The sequence below is a fragment of the Bubalus kerabau genome, chromosome 2 (genome assembly GCF_029407905.1).
Source record: "Bubalus kerabau isolate K-KA32 ecotype Philippines breed swamp buffalo chromosome 2, PCC_UOA_SB_1v2, whole genome shotgun sequence".
NCBI lineage: Eukaryota > Metazoa > Chordata > Mammalia > Artiodactyla > Bovidae > Bubalus > Bubalus kerabau.
In genome coordinates, this window is record NC_073625.1 from 179,278,027 (window position 1) to 179,298,477 (window position 20,451).

At 41.1% G+C, this 20,451-nt stretch overlaps 1 protein-coding gene across 2 annotated transcripts in view; it reads right to left on the reverse strand.

The window, feature by feature from the left end:
- The window catches only part of PCCB (propionyl-CoA carboxylase subunit beta), a 92,608-nt gene that overhangs the window by 48,593 nt on the left and 23,564 nt on the right, over positions 1 to 20,451 (reverse strand). For both annotated transcript variants that reach the window (XM_055569607.1, XM_055569608.1), the window contains exons 7-9: positions 5,710 to 5,818; positions 3,227 to 3,347; positions 1,552 to 1,633 (exon numbers count right to left, since the gene is read on the reverse strand). In XM_055569607.1, the coding sequence (XP_055425582.1) occupies positions 1,552 to 1,633; positions 3,227 to 3,347; positions 5,710 to 5,818 (312 nt within the window). The remainder of the gene's footprint in view (positions 1 to 1,551; positions 1,634 to 3,226; positions 3,348 to 5,709; positions 5,819 to 20,451) is intronic.

Below are 20,451 nucleotides of genomic sequence, written 5' to 3' on the forward strand. Positions count from 1 at the left end.
TGATTGCCCAGAGGAAAGAGTTATGAGAGGGAAAAGTTAAACCAGGTAAGAAAGCAAGAGGCCAGATAGACAGGGATGGAGCAAGGAGCCCCGGTGAAGGCACCTCATTCCCTGACCCTGAGGAGATATGATGTGGGGGGTTGGGAGGGGGATGGTGGAGGGGAGAAATGGAACCTACGGGGCTCGAGGAACCTGATGCTCTTAATTTGCTCCATAAAGGAAATGCCAATGTCCTGTGATCCGAGTGCAGAGTAGACAAGGAAGTTAGGGTTTGGATCAGGAAGAGTGAAGAAGATAAGACCAGGGGCTGAGGGGAGGTTCACAGCACATATTCAAGCCAGGGGCCAGAGAGGCACACCGAGGGCCCAGCTCAGGCTGGAGCGAGGCTCCAGGGCTTCCCCCCAGCAGGCTAGCAACACGGGTGGATGGGCAGATGACTGCAGTCTTGAACCAGGGATGGCGCTCCATAGGATCAAAGGAGAATCGGGGCACTGATAACAAAGATCCCATTTTACCTTATTCACTGTAGTTTTGGACCTAAAATTACCCACGCTGGGTATGCTTTTGCTCTCTGAATCTCTTACCCAGAGGTGAGGTCGCCAAGGTAGGGTTTTGTCCATCACAGTGTCACTAAGAACAGGGCCTGGCTACTAACATCTGGCACAATGGCAGAGTCCAAGCTGGGCCAGGAAGGAAGTTCCCAGAAAGGGTGGAGGGCTCCAGAAGAAAGGGAAGGACAGAGACAGTGAGAGACAGACAGGACAACTGCGAGGTGCAGAGAGTAGTGAAGGCCAAGGTCAGAGGAGGGCATGCTGGAGGAAGAGGGCTCACATGGTGCTCAGCAGGCAATGATCCCGGCAACAAGGATCAGCTGCTGAGTCACGCTGGCTTCCCACAGCACGGGGGAGAAGGAACAGGTCCCTGGGGGAGCCAGGGCCTTGGGAGAGGCTGTCCCCACAGAGCTGCCTGGGCTGAATTAAGCAAGAAGAGCTGAGCGCTCAGAGCACACAGGGAAGCAGGAGGGAGACAATGGCCATGGACAGGCGCCTCCAGTTCACTCCAACACTGTCCTCTTCACTTAATGAGCCAGGAACCCACTACACCAAGAAAAAGGTACAAAGGACTCCTGTGCTCCTCAGACCTACAAACATGTCCCTCAACTATGTCACAGGATGCCTCGTGAACTCTCCTTTCTCTAGAGAAACAAAACGCCCTCTGAGCATGAGAGCCCAAACAGAAGTGTGTGAAGAGTCAACCCACCTCAGCTCCAGGCTCTGGACACATGGCCCCACAGAGTGCCAGCTCAGGACCTCTGGGCTCTGCTGGCCCAAATGCTGCCCCTCCCTCAGGTCCATCTGAGCCAGTAGGGTGGCCACACCCGCTGACTCTTCCCACAACATGTTCCTCAGTGCCCTGGCTCTGCACCACCCCATGCCCTGCCTGTGGTGCCTGCTCTGAAGGCGTGTGGGTCCTGCACTTCCTCACTGAGCCAAAGCACCAGGACATGCACACTGCCAAGCCAGCAGACAGACAAACAGATGTGGGACTCACAGCATGTACGATGTCCACCATGTTGTAGGCTTTGGTAGATTCCAAAGGGACAATTGTGTCAAGCTCAGGAACCAGACGGTCACTTTGGGTAGAAAGAGAAGTAGATTTAATCAACATGGAAGAGCAGGTTGCCTTCTGTGGGTGGTGGGGGATAGGAGAGGGAAATGGGGGAGACAGAGTGTAGGGGCTGGACTGATTCTGTCCCTGCCAGGCTTGCAAAGCAGTCCCCAAAGATACATTCCTATGCTACCACCACATTAAAATGAACCTGAGCTTGATATTAACCCAGAAGATCTTCCCATTTTCATCTAGAGGGAAAAAATGAGCTTATTACCCTGAATGTGGTGATGCCTTCATTTATCCTCCGAACACTTCCTACATTCCAGGGACTGTACAGGGCACTAAAGACATGCAGTGAACAAGACAATGCCCGTCCAATTTGTCCTGTGGGAACAAGACAATTCCCACACTGGGGTTTTGGGCATCACCCCACCCAGTAACAAAGGGCCCCCCTTACTGTTCATTCGCTGTTTACTCAGACACATACAGCTTCCCTGGGACTGAACAGAAAGCAGCTATGGCTGGGCCAAAGTAGGCTATTCAGACATGTGTAGGCCCTTGCTCCATAACACCTTCAAAGATGCCCTAAACTTTTCGAGGACACCCACACAGTGCAGAGACTCGGAAAAGGAGGCTGTGCCCACTGCTCTGGGCCTTGTGACCACCCTCCCTTTCATGACCACACGCAGTGGGCCACTGGTTGGGTCCCCTGAGGAGTAAGGCAGGCAGACAGGGCGGGGTCCTGGGGACACGACTCTTCAGAGCAACTCTGGCCCAGACACAGCCCAGAAGGTGGGAGCCCAGGTCCACCCACAGGGGAGGGTCTGAAAATGGCTTCTTCTCAAGGGACACAATTTCAAATCCTTCCGCAGAAGTCGTGTAAACCAAGTGAGCGCTTCAAAATCAGAGAGGAAACAAAGTGGAGAAGTAAGCCACCAGAGGTCTGGAGCAGTGGTTCCCCAGATGGGTGTCCAGTTCACTCTGTGGAGTGCCCCCACATCAGACAGTGGCCCAAATAAGCAAGAAGGAAAGTGGAGAAGGTCTCCACAGGGTGGCCAGCAACACGGCCTTCCCCAGGGCTACCCTAGCTTCTGGCCACACGCAAGTGTGCATAAGCACATTTCCTAAAGGGCACGCTGTCTGTATCAGTTCACACTGATTTACTTCATGTTAATACAAACAAACAAAATCCATCTCAATTCTGAACAAATTAAGACTGCCAGAAATAATATTTTGGGGCCCCATTTTTTTTATTCCCAAGCTACTTGTCAGGTATTACAGAGAGGAAAAAGGAAAATAAAAATAAAATCTTTTGGGACTTCACTGGCGGTCCAGTGGTTAAGACGCCACACTTCCACTGAAGGGAGCACAGGTTCAATCCCTGGTTGGGGAACTAACATCTCGCATGCCACACAGCATGGCCAAAAATAAACTCTAAAAGAAAAAAAATTTTAATAAATAAATGATACCTTTCTTGGCTTCTGTACCCAGACATGCCACCACCATGCCTACACCTGACTCCACTCCACAGTCTACTCCAGCTGCCCACCAGGGCAGATCCTGGAGATCCAGCCAGACCAGAGGGACCAGAGAAGGACTCCAACCTGCAACTCACCTGGGGTCATGGCACTCAAGGACAGGAGCTGGGTCCTGATTGCTGAGAGGCAGGTAGTTGAAGAACTCCCGGAGATTACACAAGGCATCAACATCATTCTCAAAAGCCCTGTGGGCCACGCCTGAGAAGACAGGGAGGACGTGATGAGCCAGGGCACCTGTCAGCCCAGAGATGCAACTTCATGCCCACCTGCCCCTTCTAGGGCAGGCCGGCTGACAGCCCTGTTGCTGCCCACCTCCACTGAGGATGGCACCCCACCACACACCTTCAGGCTGATCCTCTGTCTATGCAGCCTGTTTCTTCTGCTCCGAATCTACACCCCTACAGGGATCACTTCTTATACAAGTTTTTGCCCTAATATCACCTAGTCACTGGGGTTTCCCCTGGCCCCTCTCTCAAATGCAGCCCACTATGTGGATTATATCTCAATAAAGCTATTACTAAAAAATAAATATATATATGTGTGTGTGCATTTAGAGCATCTTTTGGGTCTTACTCTAAGACTACAGAGCTAAGCGCATCAGACACAGCCCAAGATCCTAAGATTCAGGACACCAAATGATGCTTTTAAAGCTAAAATTATGTTATAGAAGAAAATATAATGTCACAAACAGTCAATCATTACATTAACCTGTCAAATGAAAAAACAGGCCACAAATGAACATTATACACCTATGTTTGAGTATGCAGTTGTATATTCACATCCATCTGCACAAAAGACTGCAGGGTATTACCAAAAAGTGAATGGTGTTTATCTTTGGGTATAAAATTCCTAGTGATTTTTATTCCTATAGTTTCTAAATTGTCTACCACAAACATGTAATACTATTGCAGTCAGGAAAAAAATTGCATATTTCATCAAATCTAAGACTCCATCAAGACTCAACATTATTTAGGGTGGGATGGATTGTGAGATTGGAATTGACATATAGACACTACTATATATAAAATAGATAACCAATGAGAACCTACTACATAGCACAGGGAATTCTACTCAGTGCTCTGTGGTGACTTAAGTGGGAAGGAAATCCAAAACAGAGGGGATGTATGTATACATATAGCAGACTCACTTTGTTGTACAGCAGAAATGAACACATTACAAAACTGTACTCTAATTAAATAAATACATACATTTTTGAAAACACCATGGTTAATTTCCAATCATGGTATTAATTTAAGAACTTCTGCACTGTGATCTATAAAATCAGATCTATAAATCTAAAATAAAATCAAGACTACAAATAAAGGGAAAAAAAAAGTCGCAACATTATTTTATATTCCAGTAAGAAAAAAACTGCTGCCAATTGAGCCCTGAGATAGGAATGTGACAAGCTGTGGGTCAGCAGTGAGAAGTGTGCTGGCCTGAGAGCTAAAAGGACCTGAGGGGTGAGAGAAAGAGGTATGTCAAGGTGACCCCCACCCAAGATAGGGGAGGAACAACTTCTGTGGGTAGGGGGAATCAAGAGATCTGACTTTTATTTTTTAAGCAGATTTCATCAAATGTTAAGACCTCACGGACATTAAGACATACCTCGACTAGATGTACACTAAGAAAGAAATGCGGACAATCAAATGATGACCCAATGCCTTAAGCACAATACAGCGAGGTGCAGAGATCATCCACCAGCCCCTCGATGCTCTGAAATCTCTCAGAGAGGCAATTTCTCCCATCTTCAGTTACACTGCTTGCTGTGTGGTACGCAGTACTTTCACAACTTGAGGTCTTTTGCCAAGGAATTATGGAATTCCAGTCATTATTCCAACAACTGTCTTCTCTAATACCAGATTCATGCTCTGCTCCCAATTACATGCCTCTGTGTATAAACAGCACCTTTCAATGGTGAAAGCAAAGGATAATCTTCCAGCATATGTGACACTTAACCTTAAGGAGGTGAAAAGCTATGACCAACCTCGTGAGCACACGGGTCTTGACCATGTGGTCACTGGCCAATGGTGACTGGTAAGATGCTGCTGACTCTTAAAACATACCCCAACTTTGGAGTAAAAGAAGTCCCACACCAAGGGACTTCCCTGGTGTGGTCCAGTGGCTAAGACTCCCCACTCCCAACGCAGAAAGCCCGATTCAATCCCTGATCAGGGAACTAGATCCCACACACCACAACTAAAGATCTTGCTTGCCTCAACTAAGACTCAGCACAGCCAAATAATTATACTCTTCTTAAAAAGTCACATCAAAATGCAATTTTTTAAGTTCAACTATACTCACATGAATCATAATTCTTACAGCCATCATTCTAGTTAGTTCAACATTTTCAAAGACTACAAAAGCATTAGAAGTACCCCGTTAGTTAACGAGTTTGAGATATAAATCCACATTTATTACTATCTGTAGATAATACATCACACTACCGTCTATTCAAATAAACTCTGTCAATGAAGCGATATTTGTAACAGACTGTCAGCTTTGGCAACGCCTCCTCTCCGTGTCTGACCACAGTGAGGTGAGCCTCGAGGCCCCTCACCTGACATGGTGGTGTGGGTCCTGGCGCCCCCGAGTTCCTCCTGAGTAACGTCCTCATTGGTGACAGACTTCACAACGTCAGGGCCAGTGATGAATAAGTAAGAGGTGTCCTGAAACCAGAGAATTCCAGAAAGTTCAGTCTCAGAGAAGGTGGTGACATGGTGGCAGAACCAGGTTAGGATACACTCACAGATGCCTAACCAAAGTAAAGACCCATGTTTGCCCTGCCTTGCCATCAAAACATCTTTGTTGCCTGGTTCTCTCTCAGCAAAATGACCTGCAGTGTAGCTAACATCTCAGGGTCACTCATCTGTAGGGCCACACCCTAACAAGCGGCCCTGATGCAGACCTTGCTGTGCACTAAGGACTTTTCTAAGCACTTCACCAGACTGTGTCATTAAAGCCTAGGTACTATTATCACCTTATTTATAGACGAAGAAAGGCACTGGTCTGCAGCTTGCCTAAAATGAACCAGTCACTTTAAGTGAAGCCAATGGAGATAATGATAATAATCAATGTTTGGTGTTCTGAGAGACTGATAGGCTTTGATTTCTAGTTTCTAACTTAAAGATAATAAAGACATATTATAAAATATTTAACCAGAATAGGGGATACAGTGGAATGTAAGTCTACATGCCAGCCCTTATTTCCAGGCCTCCAATTTCCATCCCCAAAGGCAACTGCTGTCAGTTTCTCTGACATCCATGCATATGGGAGCATTTATATATTTTTTCCTTCTTATTTTCTCTCTAGCACAGTGCCCCACACACTGTTCTGGAACTTCCTGATGATCATGCCACATGAGGATAGTAAAATATGTATGACATATTTACTGCTGTCACCTACTGATGGTCTTTAGATTGTTTCCAGAGTTTTGCTATAGCAAGCAATCTTGCGATAAATATCTTACTACAATTATCTGTCAACTCACTGTTCGTGTTCTTTGCCTATTTTCTTACTGGATAGATGTTTTTATATAAAGGACATTAGTCCTTAGATTATTACCTGTGTGTATCAATCTTTATTTTATGGCTCCGTGGTTTGGAATATTGCTAGAATGGCCTAGCTAGAGAGGTCTATCTTCTCCACTCTACACATGGACTCAAACACATGTTCATAAGAGCATGACTTGTAACAGCCAAAAATTAGTAACAGCCCAATTCCATCAACAAGTGAATCTCAAAATAATTATCCTAAGTGAATGAAACCAGCCCCATGCCACAAAACAAATAAAAAGAGAGTACACAGTGGACCTCCCTAGTGGTCCAGTGGTTAAGAGTCCACCTGCCAATGCAGGGGACATAGGTTCAATCCCTGGTCCCGGAAGATTAGTCCTGCAACTAAGCCCGAGGACCGCAACTACTGAAACCCACGTGCATAGAACCCATGCTCTGTGACAAGAGAAGCCACCACAATGAGAAGCACATACCCACAGCTAGAACAGGCCCTGCTTGTCGCCGCTAGAGAAAGCTCATGCACAGCAACAAAGACTCAGTGGAGTCAAATATAAAATAAAATAAAATTTTAGAAAACTGTGAATGAAAAAAAAAGTACATACTTTTTGTATATATTTTATACATACAAAATGTTATTTTGTAAAATGTCATTTTGTATGATTCTGTTTATATCAACATAATATTATTAAAAAATGCAAATTAATCTAGTGTGATAAAAAGCAGATGAACCGGAGGACAGGGCTGGGAGGTAGGAAAGAATGAATTACAATGATACAAGAAGACACTTTGGGGAAGTAATGGCTATGTTCATTATCTTAATTGTGGTCATAGCTTCATGGCTATAAACATACATGAAAAAACTCTTAATTACACAACTTAAATGTGTACAGTTCACCATATATCGATTATATCTCAAAGTTGTAAAATATGTGGAAATGCAAAGGGTCAAGAATATCCCATATTCATATGACTTTAAGAAAATAAGGGGGAACAACTTGTCGTACCAGATATTAGCATTTATTATAAAGCCATTGTCATTGATAGTATCATACTGACTGCCACAAAGATAAGCAAACGGATTGAGAAAGCGCAATAAACACTCTTGATATGTGGACACTTGATTCGTGACATAAATGACATTACAGAGCAGGAAACAATGTTCTTTTCAATATAAGGCTAGATGTCAACTAGGTACCTGTATTGGAAAAAAATTTTTTTAATAAATCAAACTAGCCTCTATGTGTAAAAGCCACTCCAATTTTAGATGAATATATAAAACACAAAATGAAAAAGCCTTTAGAAAACAGAAAGTATCTTCATGACTTCAGGGTTGGAAAAGGTTCAAGAACTTAAACACACTATCCATAAAGTATTCATTTGACACTGGTTCTCCTATCAAAAGGACACAGAAGCCAGTTTACAGGAACTCCCACTGGCTAAGGGAAGGACGATTTGAGCATCAAAATAATGATAGTAATGGATTATAAACCACTCAGTAAAATCTGAAATCCATGAACCTGTATTAAGTCAGTGAAATGAACAAATGCCCAAGAAATGCAGGGCTCTTCCTTAAAGTAGAATGCCAATTAATATGAAGCAAGTGGTGGAGCTGGAAAATAACCACCTTGTAAAGATTGGTTTGGACAGGAATAATCGATAGATATTAATCAAGGAGCAAAAGTATAATGTGGAATAGTTATTTGGCCTCAAAGCATCTTTCCAGTGAGAATCAGCTACAAAGGAAAAACAGTAACTACACAGTGGAGAAACCAGACAACACCTCAACAATGATCAAATTAATATCATCAATGAAGGGCAGATGGCCACCACTTGCCTTCAGATGTGATCATCTAAGCAGGAGACAATATCACTAATGTAGTAGACAGTCTGAGATATCTAATCTGAATCTGATCATGAGGAAATGCCAGATAAACCCAAACTGAGCAACAACCTATGAGATAATTCATTCTGCAGCATTCAATGTCATGACAAAGAATCTGAGGAATTATCACAGGGTAAAGGAAATTAATGTAATTTAACAACTAAATGCAGTATGTGATCCTAAAATGGATCCTGTACTAAAGAAAATGCTATAAAGGACATTTTTGGGCAACTGACTGAATTGGAATCTGCTTGGTAAACAAAAGTATTACATGAGATGGACTACATGTTAGTCATATGCAAAACAAGCTTAAGAAATTTTTAAAAATTGAAATCATACAAACTATCTTGTTTGATCACAATGGAATGAAACTGGAAACAGAAAGAAAACTGGAAACTTACAAATAGATGGAAATTAAACATCCCACTCTTTAAACAACCCATGGACTAAGACGAAATCAAAGGAAATTAAAAAATATCAAGAAATGAAAACATACAAAAACTTATGAGATACAGCAAAAACAGTGCTAAGAGGAGAAATTAAAGCTGTAAACATTTACACTAAGAAAGTTCTGAACCCAACTTTACACCTTAAGGAACTTAACAAGAAAAAAAGAACTAAATCTAAAGAGCAGAAGGAAGGAAATAAATATTAGAACTGAGATAAGTGAAAAATAGAAAAAATAGAGGGAGAAAAAAAATCAGTAAAACCAGAAGTTGGTTTTTCAAAAAGATCAACAAAATTGACAAATATTTAGCAAGATGGACAAATATTTAGCAGTATTTAGCAAAAAGAGACTCAAATTACTAAAATCAGAAATGAAAGTGGGGGGACTTTCCTGGTGGTCCTGTGGTTAAGAATCCACCTGCCCATGCAGGGGACACAGGTTCGATCCCTGCCACAATTACAGAGCCCACACTCTAGAGCCCAGAAGCCACAACTACTGAAGCATGCACACCCTAGATCCTGTGCTCTTCAGCAAGAGAACCACTGCAATTAGAAGCCTACCCATCACAACGAGAGTAGCCCCCACTCACCTCACTACAACTAGAGAAAGCCCACATGCAACAATGAACATGCAGCAATGGATATCCAGCGCTGCCCAAGACAAAAAAAATTTTTTAACAGAAATGAAAGTAGAAACATAACTACTAATTCTACAGAAATAAAAAGATTATACGAGTCCTATGAACAATTCTATACCAACAAATTGGATAACCTAGATGATATGGACAAATTCCTAGAAACATACACCCTACTACCAAGACTGAATCATGAAAAAGTAGAAAATATGAATAGACCTGTAACTAGTAAGGACCTTAATACCAAAGCAGACAAAGACACTACAAGAAAAGTACAGATCAATATCCCATATAAACATTGACATAAAAATACTCAACAAAATACTAGCAGACCTAATCCAACAATATTTTATAAGGTATTATACACCAAAACAAAGAAGATTTTTTTCCTGAAATATAAGGATGGTTGAACACACCAATATCTATGTAATATACCACATTAACAAAAAACAAAGAAAAAAATTACATGATCATCTGAATGCAAAAAAAGCCTGACAGAACACTCTTTCATGATAAAAATATTCAAAAAACTAGAAAGAAACTACTTCAACATGATTAAGGTTATATATGGAAAACCTACAGCTAACATACTCAATGGTAAAAGATTAGAAGCTTTCCTCTAAGAACAGGTACAAGGTAAGGATGCCCATTTTCTCATTTCTATTCAACACAGACCTAATCAAAACAATCAAAAAAAAGAAAAAGGCATCTAAATCAGAAAGAAAGAATAAAATTTTCTGTTTGCAGACGACATGGATTTTATATGCAGGAAACCCTAAAGATTACACACAAATTAGAATGAACAAATTAAGTTGCAGGATACAAAATTAACACATCAAAATCAGTTGCATTTCTGTACACTAACAATGAAAAATCTGAAAAGGAAGTTACAAAAACAAGTTCATTTACAATAGCTTCTAAAAGAATAAAGCACTTAGGAATAATGCAAAAAGGCAAAAACAAAAAAAGAAAACTTGTACAATGAAAATTACAAAACATTTCTGAAAGAAATTAAAGAAGACATAACGGAAAAGACAGCTGTTTGTGGATTGAACGACTCAATATTGTTATGATGTCAAAACTACCAGAGGGAATGTACAGATTCAATGTCATCCCTATCAAAATCCCAATTACATTTTTGAAGAAATAGAAAAATCCATCCTAAATTTGATGTGGAGCCTCAAGAGACTCTGCATGCAGTCAAACAATATATATATATTTTTAATTACAATTATCCTTTACGAATATTGACATAGAAATCCTAGACAAAATATGCGCAAACCAAAGGAGAACATTAAAAGGTTTATACACCATAATCAAGTGGGATTTATTCCTGGAATTTGAGAATGGGTCCACAGACAAAAACTAATCAATGTGATATGCCACCTTAGTAGAATGAAGGAAAAAAAAACCCAAATCATCTCAATTGATGCAATGGAAGAATGACAGTCAAGCAATTTTTAAAAAGAACTAAGTTGGAGATCTCACACTTTCTGACTTCAAAACCTACTACAAAGCTATAAAAATCAAAACAGTGTGGAACTGGCATAACAGCAGACATACAGACCAATGGAAGAGAACAATTAGCCCAGAAATAAACCCTTCCATACTTGGTCAAGTGGTTTTGAACAATGATCCTTAGACCATTCAATGGAGAAAGAACAGTCTTTCCAACAAATGGTGCTGGAATCCAGCATTATGCTGGAATCCTGGGCATATATTCAGAGAAAACTCTAATTCAGAAAAAATACATGCACTCCAGTATTTATAATAGCACTATTAACAACAGCCAAGACATGGAAGGAACCTAAATGTCCATCAAGAGATGACTGGATAAAGAAGATGTACTACATAAATACAATAAAATACTGCTGCTGCTACAGCTGCTAAGTCGCTTCAGTCGTGTCTGACCCTGTGCAACCCCATAGACAGCAGCCCTCAGCCATAAAACAGAATGAAACACATCCATGGTGATCCAGTGATTAAGACTCATACACTGCAGGGAGACTCTTTACCATCTGAGTCACCAGGGACTAAGAGAAAGACAAATATCATAGGATATTACTTATATGTAGAATCTAAAATATGATACAAACGAACTTATTTACAAAACAGAAACAGACCCCTAGATATAAAAAACAAGCCTATGGTTACCCAAGGGGAAGGAGTAGGGAGAGGAAAAAATTTGGAGTTTGGGACTGACAGATACACACTTCTATATATAAAATAGGACAGCAAGGACCTACTGTAGAGAACAGGAAACTAAATTCAATAAACTATAATGAAAAAAAAATATTGGTGGGAAAACTGGATCAGTCAGTCAGTTCAGTCGCTCAGTCATGTCCGACTCTTTGCGACCCCATGAATTGCAGCATGCCAGGCCTCCCTGTCCATCACCAACTCCCAGAGTTCACTTGGACTCACGTCCATCGAGTCGGTGATGCCATCTAGCCATCCCATCCTCTGTCGTCCCCTTTTCCTCCTGCCCCCAATCCCTCCCAGCATCAGAGTCTTTTCCAATGAGTCAACTCTTCGCATCAGGTGGCCAAAGTATTGGAGTTTCAGCTTTAGCATCAGCCCTTCCAATGAACACCCAGGACTGATCTCCTTTAGGATGGACTGGTTGGATCTCCTTGCAGTCCAAGGGACTCTCAAGAGTCTTCTCCAACACCACAGTTCAAAAGCATCAATTCTTCGACGCTCAGCTTTCTTCACAGTCCAACTCTCACATCCATATCTGACCACTGGAAAAACCATAGTCTTGACTAGACGGACCTTTGTTGGCAAAGTAATATCTCTGCTTTTTAATATGCTATCTAGGTAATGATAACCCTGTGAGACAGGGTATGCAAGACAGCAAAAGAGACACAGATGTATAGAACAGTCTTTTGGACTCTGTGGGAGAGGGAGAGGGTGGGATGACTTGGGAGAATGGCATTGAAACATTGAAACATGAAACAATATCATATGTTAAACAAATCTCCAGTCCAGGTTCGATGCATGATACAGGATACTCGGGGCTGGTGCACTGCGATGACCCAGAGGGATGGTATGGGGAGGGAATTGGGAGAGGGGTTCAGGATGGGGAACACGTGTACACTTGTGCCAGATTCATGTTGATGTATGGCAAAACCAATACAATATTGTAAAGTAATTAGCCTCCAATTAAAATAAATAAATTTATATTTAAAAAAAACCTGATTAGATACAAATTGAAAAAAAAATTAATATGTTATCTGGGTTGGTCATAACTTTCCTTCATGCAAAAACATGAAATTGGACCTTATGTAATACCATATACAAAAATTAACTCAAAAGGACCAAACATAAGAGCTAAAACTATACAACTTAGAAAAGAAAAAGGGCAAGTCTTGTGACACTGGATTTGGCAAGATTTCTCAGGTATGACAACAAAAGCAGAGATAACAAAAGTACATAGACTTCATCAAAATTAAAATCTTTTGTGCAAAAAACACTAACAGAATATAAAAGGAGCCCACAGAATGGGAGGAAATATTTTCAAAGATGTATCTGTTAAGCGGTAATATGAGAATATGTAAAGAACTTCTACAACTCATCAACAACAAAAACAATCCAATCAAGAAGACATAGACATCTCCAAAAAAGATATGTGAAAGTGAAAATATCAGTTGCTCAGTCATTCCCGACTCTTTGCGATCCCATAAACTGCAGCCCACAAGGCCCCTCTGCCATGAGATTTTCCAGGCAAGGATACTGGAGTGGCTTCCCATTTCCTTCTCCAGGGGATCTTTCCAACCCAGGGGTCAAACCCATGTTTCCTGCTCTGCAGGCATGTTCTTCACCAAATGAGCTACCAGGGAAGCCCCTACCAATGACAAATAATATGAAAAGAGGCTCAACATCACGAATTATATTAGGAAATATAAATGAAAACCACAATGAGATATTACTTCACACAAACTAAGATAGCTATCATCAAAACAGAAAACAAGTGCTGGCAAGGAGGTGGAGAAGATGGAACTTTTGTGCACTGTTGGTGAAAATGTAAAATGGTACCGCCACTGTGCAAAAACAGTGTGATGTTCCCTCAAAATATTAAACAGAATAACCATTTTGTTGAAAAGGCAAAAAGACAGGACACTGAAAGATGAACTCCCCAGGTCGGTAGGTGCCCAGTATGCTACTGGAGATCAGTGGAGAAATAACTCCAGAAAGAATGAAGAGACGGAGCCAAAACAAAAACAACATCCAGTTGTGGACGTGACTGGTGATAGAAGCAAAGTCCAATGCTGTGAAAAGCAATACTGCATAGGAACCTGGAATGTTACATCCATGAATCAAGGCAAACTGGAGTGGTCAAAGAGGAGATGGCAAGAGTGAACGTCGCATTTTAGCAATCAGCTAACTAAGATGGACTGGAATGGGTGAATTTAACTCAGATGACCATTACATCTATTACTGTGGGCAAGAATACCTTAGAAGAAATGGAGTAGCCATCATAGTCAACAAAAGAGTCCAAAATGCAGTACTTGGATACAATCTCAAAAACGACAGTATGATCTCTGTTTGTTTCCAAGGCAAACCAAACCATTCAACATCATGATAATCCAAGTCTATGCCCCAACCAGTAATGCTGAAGGAGCTGAAGTTAAACACTTCCATGAAGACCTACAAGACCTTCTAGAACTAACACCCAAAAAAGATGTCCTTTTCATTATAGGGGAATGGAATGCAAAAGTAGAAAGTCAAGAAACACCTGGAGTAACAGGAAAATTTGGCCTTAGAGTACAGAATGAAGCAGGGCAAAGGCTAATAGAGTTCTACCAAGAGAACACATTGGTCATAGCAAACACCCTCTTCCAACAACACAATAGAAGACTCTACATGTGGACATCACCAGATGATCAATACCAAAATCAGACTGATTATATTCTTTGCAGACAAAGATGGAGAAGCTCTATATAGTCAGCAAAAACAAGACCGGGGAGCTGACTGTGGCTCAGATGATGAATTTCTTATTGCCAAATTCAGACTTAGATTGAACAAAGTAAGGAAAACCACTAGACCATTCAGGTATGACCTAAATCAAATCGCTTATGATTATACAGTGGAAGTGAGAAATAGAATCAAGGGATTAGATCTGATAGACAGAGTGTCTGAAGAACTATGGACAGAGGTTCATGACATTGTACAGTAGACAGGAATCAAGACCATCCCCAAGAAAAAGAAATGCAAAAAAGTAAAATGGTTGTCTGAGGAAGCCTTACAAATAGCTGAGAAAAGAAGGTAAAGGCAAAGGAGAAAAGGAAAGATATACCCATTTGCATGCAGAGTTCCAAAGAATAGCAAGAAAAGATAAGAAAGCCTTCTTCAGTGATTAGTGCAAAGAAATAGAGGAAAACAACAGAATGGGGAAGACTAGAGATCTCTTCAAGAAAATTAGAGATACCAAGGGAACATTTCATGCAAAGATGGGCTCAATAAAGGACAGAAATGGTATGGAGCTAACAGAAGCAGAAGATATTAAGAAGAAGTGGCAAGAATACACAGAGGAACTACACAAAAAGGATCTTCATGACCCAGATAATTACGATGGTATGATCACTCACCTAGACCCAGACATCCTGGAATGCAAAGTCAAGTGGGCCTTAGGAAGCATCAGTATGAACAAAGCTAGTGGAGGTGATAGAATTCTAGTTGAGCTATTTCTAATCCTAAAAGATGATGCTGTGAAAGTGCTGCATTCAATATGCCAGCAAATTTGGAAAACTCAGCAGTGGCCACAGGACTAGAAAAGATCAGTTTTCACTGCAATCTCAAAGAAAGGCAATGCCAAAGAATGCTCAAACTACCACACAATTGCACTCATCTCACACGCTACTAGAGTAATACTCAAAATTATTTAAGCCAGGCTTCAACAGTACATGAACCGTGAACTTCCAGATGTTCAAGCTGGATTTAGAAAAGGCAGAGGAACCAGAGATCAAATTGTTTACATCTGTTGGATCATGGAAAAAGCAAGAGAGTTCCAGAAAAACATCTATTTCTGTTTTATTGACTATGCCAAAGCCTTTGACTATGTGAATCACAATAAATTGTGGAAAATTCTTCAAGAGATGGGAATACCAGACCACTTGATCTGCCTCTTGAGAAATCTGCATGCAGGTCAGGAAGCAACAGTTAGAATTGGACATGGAACAACAGACTGGTACCAAGTAGGGAAAGGAGTACATCAAAACTGCATATTGTCACCCTGCTTATTTAACTTATATGCAGAGTACATCATGAGAAATGCTGGGCTGGATGAAACACAAGCTGGAATCAAGATTGCTGGGAGAAATATCAATAACCTCAGATATGAAGATGACACCACCCTTATGGCAGAAAGTGAAGAAGAACTAAAGAGCCTCTTGATGAAAGTGAAAGAGGAGAGTGAAAAAGTTGGCTTAAAACATTCAGAAAACTAAGATCCTGGCATCTGGTCCCATCACTTCATTGCAAATAGATGGGGAAACAGTGGCAGACTTTATTTTGGGGGGCTCCAAAATCACTGCAGATGGTGACTGCAGCCATGAATTTAAAAGACACTCGCTCCTTGGAAGAAAAGTTATGACCAACCTAGACAGCATATTAAAAAGCAGAGACATTACTTTGCCAACAGAGGTCCATCTAGTCAAAGCTATGGTTTTTCCAGTAGCCATGTATGAATGTGAGAGTTGGACTATAAAGAAAGCTGAGTGCTGAAGAACTGATGCTTTTGAACTGTGGTGTTGGAGAAGACTCTTGAGAGTCCCTTGGACTGCAAGGAGATCCAACCAGTCCATTCTAAAGGAAATCAGTCCTGAATATTCATTGGAAGGACTGATGCTGAAGCTGAAACTCCAATACTTTGGCCATCTGATGCAAAGAACTGACTCATTTGAAAAGGCCCTGATGCTGTGAAAGATTGAAGGTGGGAGGAGAAGGGGACGTCAGAGGATGAGATGGTTGGATGGCATCACTGACTCAATCGACATGAGTGTGAGTAAACTCTGTGAATTGGTAATGGACAGGGAGGCCTGGTAAGCTATAGTCCACAGGGTCGCAAAGAGTTGGACACAACTGAGTGACTGAGCCAAACTGAACCCAGGAACTCCACTCCTAACTATACGTTCAAAAGACTTGAAAACAGGGATTCAAACAGATATATATACACCAATGTTTATTACAGAATTATTCACAAGAACCTGAAGGTGGAAACAACTCACATGCTCACTGGCAGATGAATAAACAAAATATAGTAGTAGATACAAAGAAATATAGTCACTCTTATAAAAGGAAGGTTGACACATGCTACCATACGCATGAGCCGTGAAAACATACTAACCGAAATACGCCAGTCACAAAAAGACAAATATTATATGAGTCCAAAAATGCTGAGATAGAAAGAGACTGGGAGTGGGGAATGAGGAACTAACATTTAATGAGTACAGAGTTTCAACTGTGGTAGATATGAAAAATTTCTGGTGGTAATGGTTGCACAAGTATATAAATGTACCTAAGGCCACAGAAACGTAACAAATTTTTACCACATTAACCATTTCTTAAGTATATTCTATGACTTTTTTTTAAGTATTATATCTGGACTTCCCTGATGGCTCAGTGGTGAAGAATCCATCTGCCAGTGCAGGAGACACTAGCTGGATGCTGGGTCAGGGAAGATCCCACGTGCCTTGAAGCAAATAACCCCACGCACCGTAACTATTGAGTCTGTGTTCTAGCCCCTGGGAGCCGCAACTACTGAGCCATGTGCCGTAACTACTGAAGCCCGCATGCCTGCAGCCCAAGCTTCACAATGAGAGGAGCCACTGCAAGAGAAGCCCGAGCACCACGACAAGAAAGTAGCCTCTGCTCACTGCAACTCGAGAGGAGTGTGTGCGGCAAGACCCAGCACAGTCAAAAATAAGTCAACAACTTTTCAAAAGTATTATATCATTGTTAAACCTCTAGAATTTAACAACTGGTTATATAAGTTCTTAAGAATTATACACTGAAACATTAATAAGGTAAAGGGACATGATATATATAACCCATTCTCAGTTAAGAATTCTGTACATTTGAAATTTCAAGATAAAAAGATTTCTTTTTCAATTCTGCCCAAAGGATAGCATTGAGACAGAAAACTTCCCATCACAGAGTTGAAGAAAACAGGTGTAACATACATAATTGATACTTATATCCAGACCATATAGAGAACTGCTAAAAACCAGTAAGAAAAAATGAAAACCTCAATTTTTAAAAATGGGCAAAACTGATGAACAGGCATGCCACAAAAGAAACATAAAAATGAATTCCCTGGCAGTCCAGCGGTTAGACTCCTTGCTTTTACTGCCAAGGGCCAGGGTTCAATTCTTGGTCAGGGAACTAAGATCCCACAAGTCACACAGCATAGACAAAAAATAAATAAATAGAAGAAACATATGAAAAGGGTTCAACCTCATCAGTCACGTAAATGCAAATTAAGACAAGAAGAGACCACACCACATGTAAACTGGCATTAGTTAAATTACATCAATAAAAGTGCTGGCAAGGACATTAGTTCAGTTCAGTCACTCAGTCATGTCTGACTCTTTGTGACCCCGTGGACTGCAGCACGCCAGGCTTCCCTGTCCATCACCAACTCCCGGAGCTTGCTCAAATTCATGTTCATCAAATCAGTGATGCCATCGATGCGGTCGGCAAGGACATAGAACAAGTGAAATTCTCACACACTACTAGAAGTGTAAATTGCTGCAACTTCTTGGTAACAAGTGTTACCTAAAAAAGCTGAAGATATGTATATCCTATGACCTTGAGAAACTGAAACATGTATACAGCAAGATACATGTTTAAGAATGCTTACGTCAGCATGATTTGTAATGGCTATACCACTATTAAAATGAAATACTTTTACAAAGTACATGGATAAACCTTAAAAGCACAAGTCACAGTCACACACAAGAGAATGTATATTATATTTACTTTAAAGGTAAAATAGGCAGCATTACCCCACTGTTTAGTGAGACATGAATAAAATTTTAAAGCAAAAAGCAAAACAAATTTTTAAATTACCATAAAAGTTGAAATAAATACTTCTAGGCAGGATAGAAGGAGACAATAATGATTAGGAGGGTGATGAGAGCAGGGCTCCTGGAGGGCCATTTCTTTCTTTTTTTAAATTTTTTGGCTGAGCTGAACGGAATATGGGATCATGGTTCCCTGACCAGAGATCAAAACCACACCCCCTTGCAGTGGCAGAACAGAGCCTTAACCACTGGACCACCAGGGAAGTCCCTGGAGGGCCATTTCTCAATCTGGGTGTTATTTACATGAATCTGTACTTAATAATAATTGCTTTACATACTTTATGTACTTCCCTGAGTATGTACTACATTAGAAAATTTAAAGTGTTCAAAATTTGGGAGACTTCCCCAGTGGTTCAGTGGTTAAGAATCTGCCTGTCAATTCTGGGGACATGGATTCCATCCCCGCTCCAGAAAGATCCCATGTGCCAAGGGGCAGCTAAGCCCATGTGCCACAACTACTGAGCCTGTGTTCTAAACCCTGTCCTCAATACAAGCTGCTGCAATAAGAAGTCTGCACGCCTCAACTAGAGAGTAGTTCCTGCTTGCCCCAATTAGAGATTCTCTGCACAGCAAGACCCAGTGCAGCCAAAAATAAAAATAAATAAACAAGTAAATAAACAGAGTATTTAATATTTTTTAAATTAACTGGGAGAGGAGGCTGAGACAGAAGCAGGAAAGTCAGTTAGAAGGATTCTGAAATAACCCTAAATGGGGTGTTTGACTCAAAATAATGCCAGTGTAAGTGATAAGACGTACATGCCAATTTGATTATGCTTTAGATTATATCCTAAGGTAGAGCAAACATGATTTCTGAGTGATTGAACTTGGAATTTGACAGAAAAATATGAGTCAAAATTATGTCAATGTTTTTGACCTGAGCCAATGCAAGGCTGGTCTTGCCATTTATTGAGACGAGGAAGGCTACAGAAGAAGAGCACTTTGGGAAAGGTTCATGAAAGATCTAAACCTATCCATTTTGAGAAACCCATTAAAGTCCAGATGGAAACGTTGATAGGAAACTGAATGTCTAGTCCTGGAGTTCAGCAGACCGTGCCATCCTGAAGAAATAGGTCTGAGAGCTGTCAGCACATAGATATTTAAAGTCTTGAGGTAGGATAAGATCACCAAGGGAATGAGAGAATTGCTAGAAAAAAACCAGGAGAGTCTAGTGCCCTGATGCTTCAAAGAAGAAGAAGTGGCAAGATGGGTCAAGTGCCGCTTGGAAGATCAAGAAACATGAGGACTGAGAAATGTCCACTGGATTTAGTGATACAGAAATCGTTGATGTCTTTGATAAGAGAAACTGATATTACCAATGACCCTGAATAGAATAATATCCTTTTCATCCTAAATTAAATGTCTAAGTATATTTGGGCTTCCCTGTGGCTCAGATGGTAAAGAACCTGCTTGTAATGCAGGAGGCTGAAGTTCGATCCCTGGATTGGGAAGATCCCCTGGAGAAGGGAATGACAACCCACTCCAGTATTCTTGCCTGGAGAACTCCATGGACAGAGGAGCCTGGCAAGCTACAGTCCATGGGGTCAAAAAGAATCACACATGACTGAGCGACTAACACACACAAGTATATTTAGATTTATTTCTCAATTCTGTTCTGCTCCCTGGTCCACTTATTTACTACAGAGAAGTAAATGGCAATGGCAAGTAAGTGGGCAATGGCAACCCACTCCAGTACTCCTGCCTGGAAAATCCCATGGACAGAGGAGCCTGGTGGGCTGC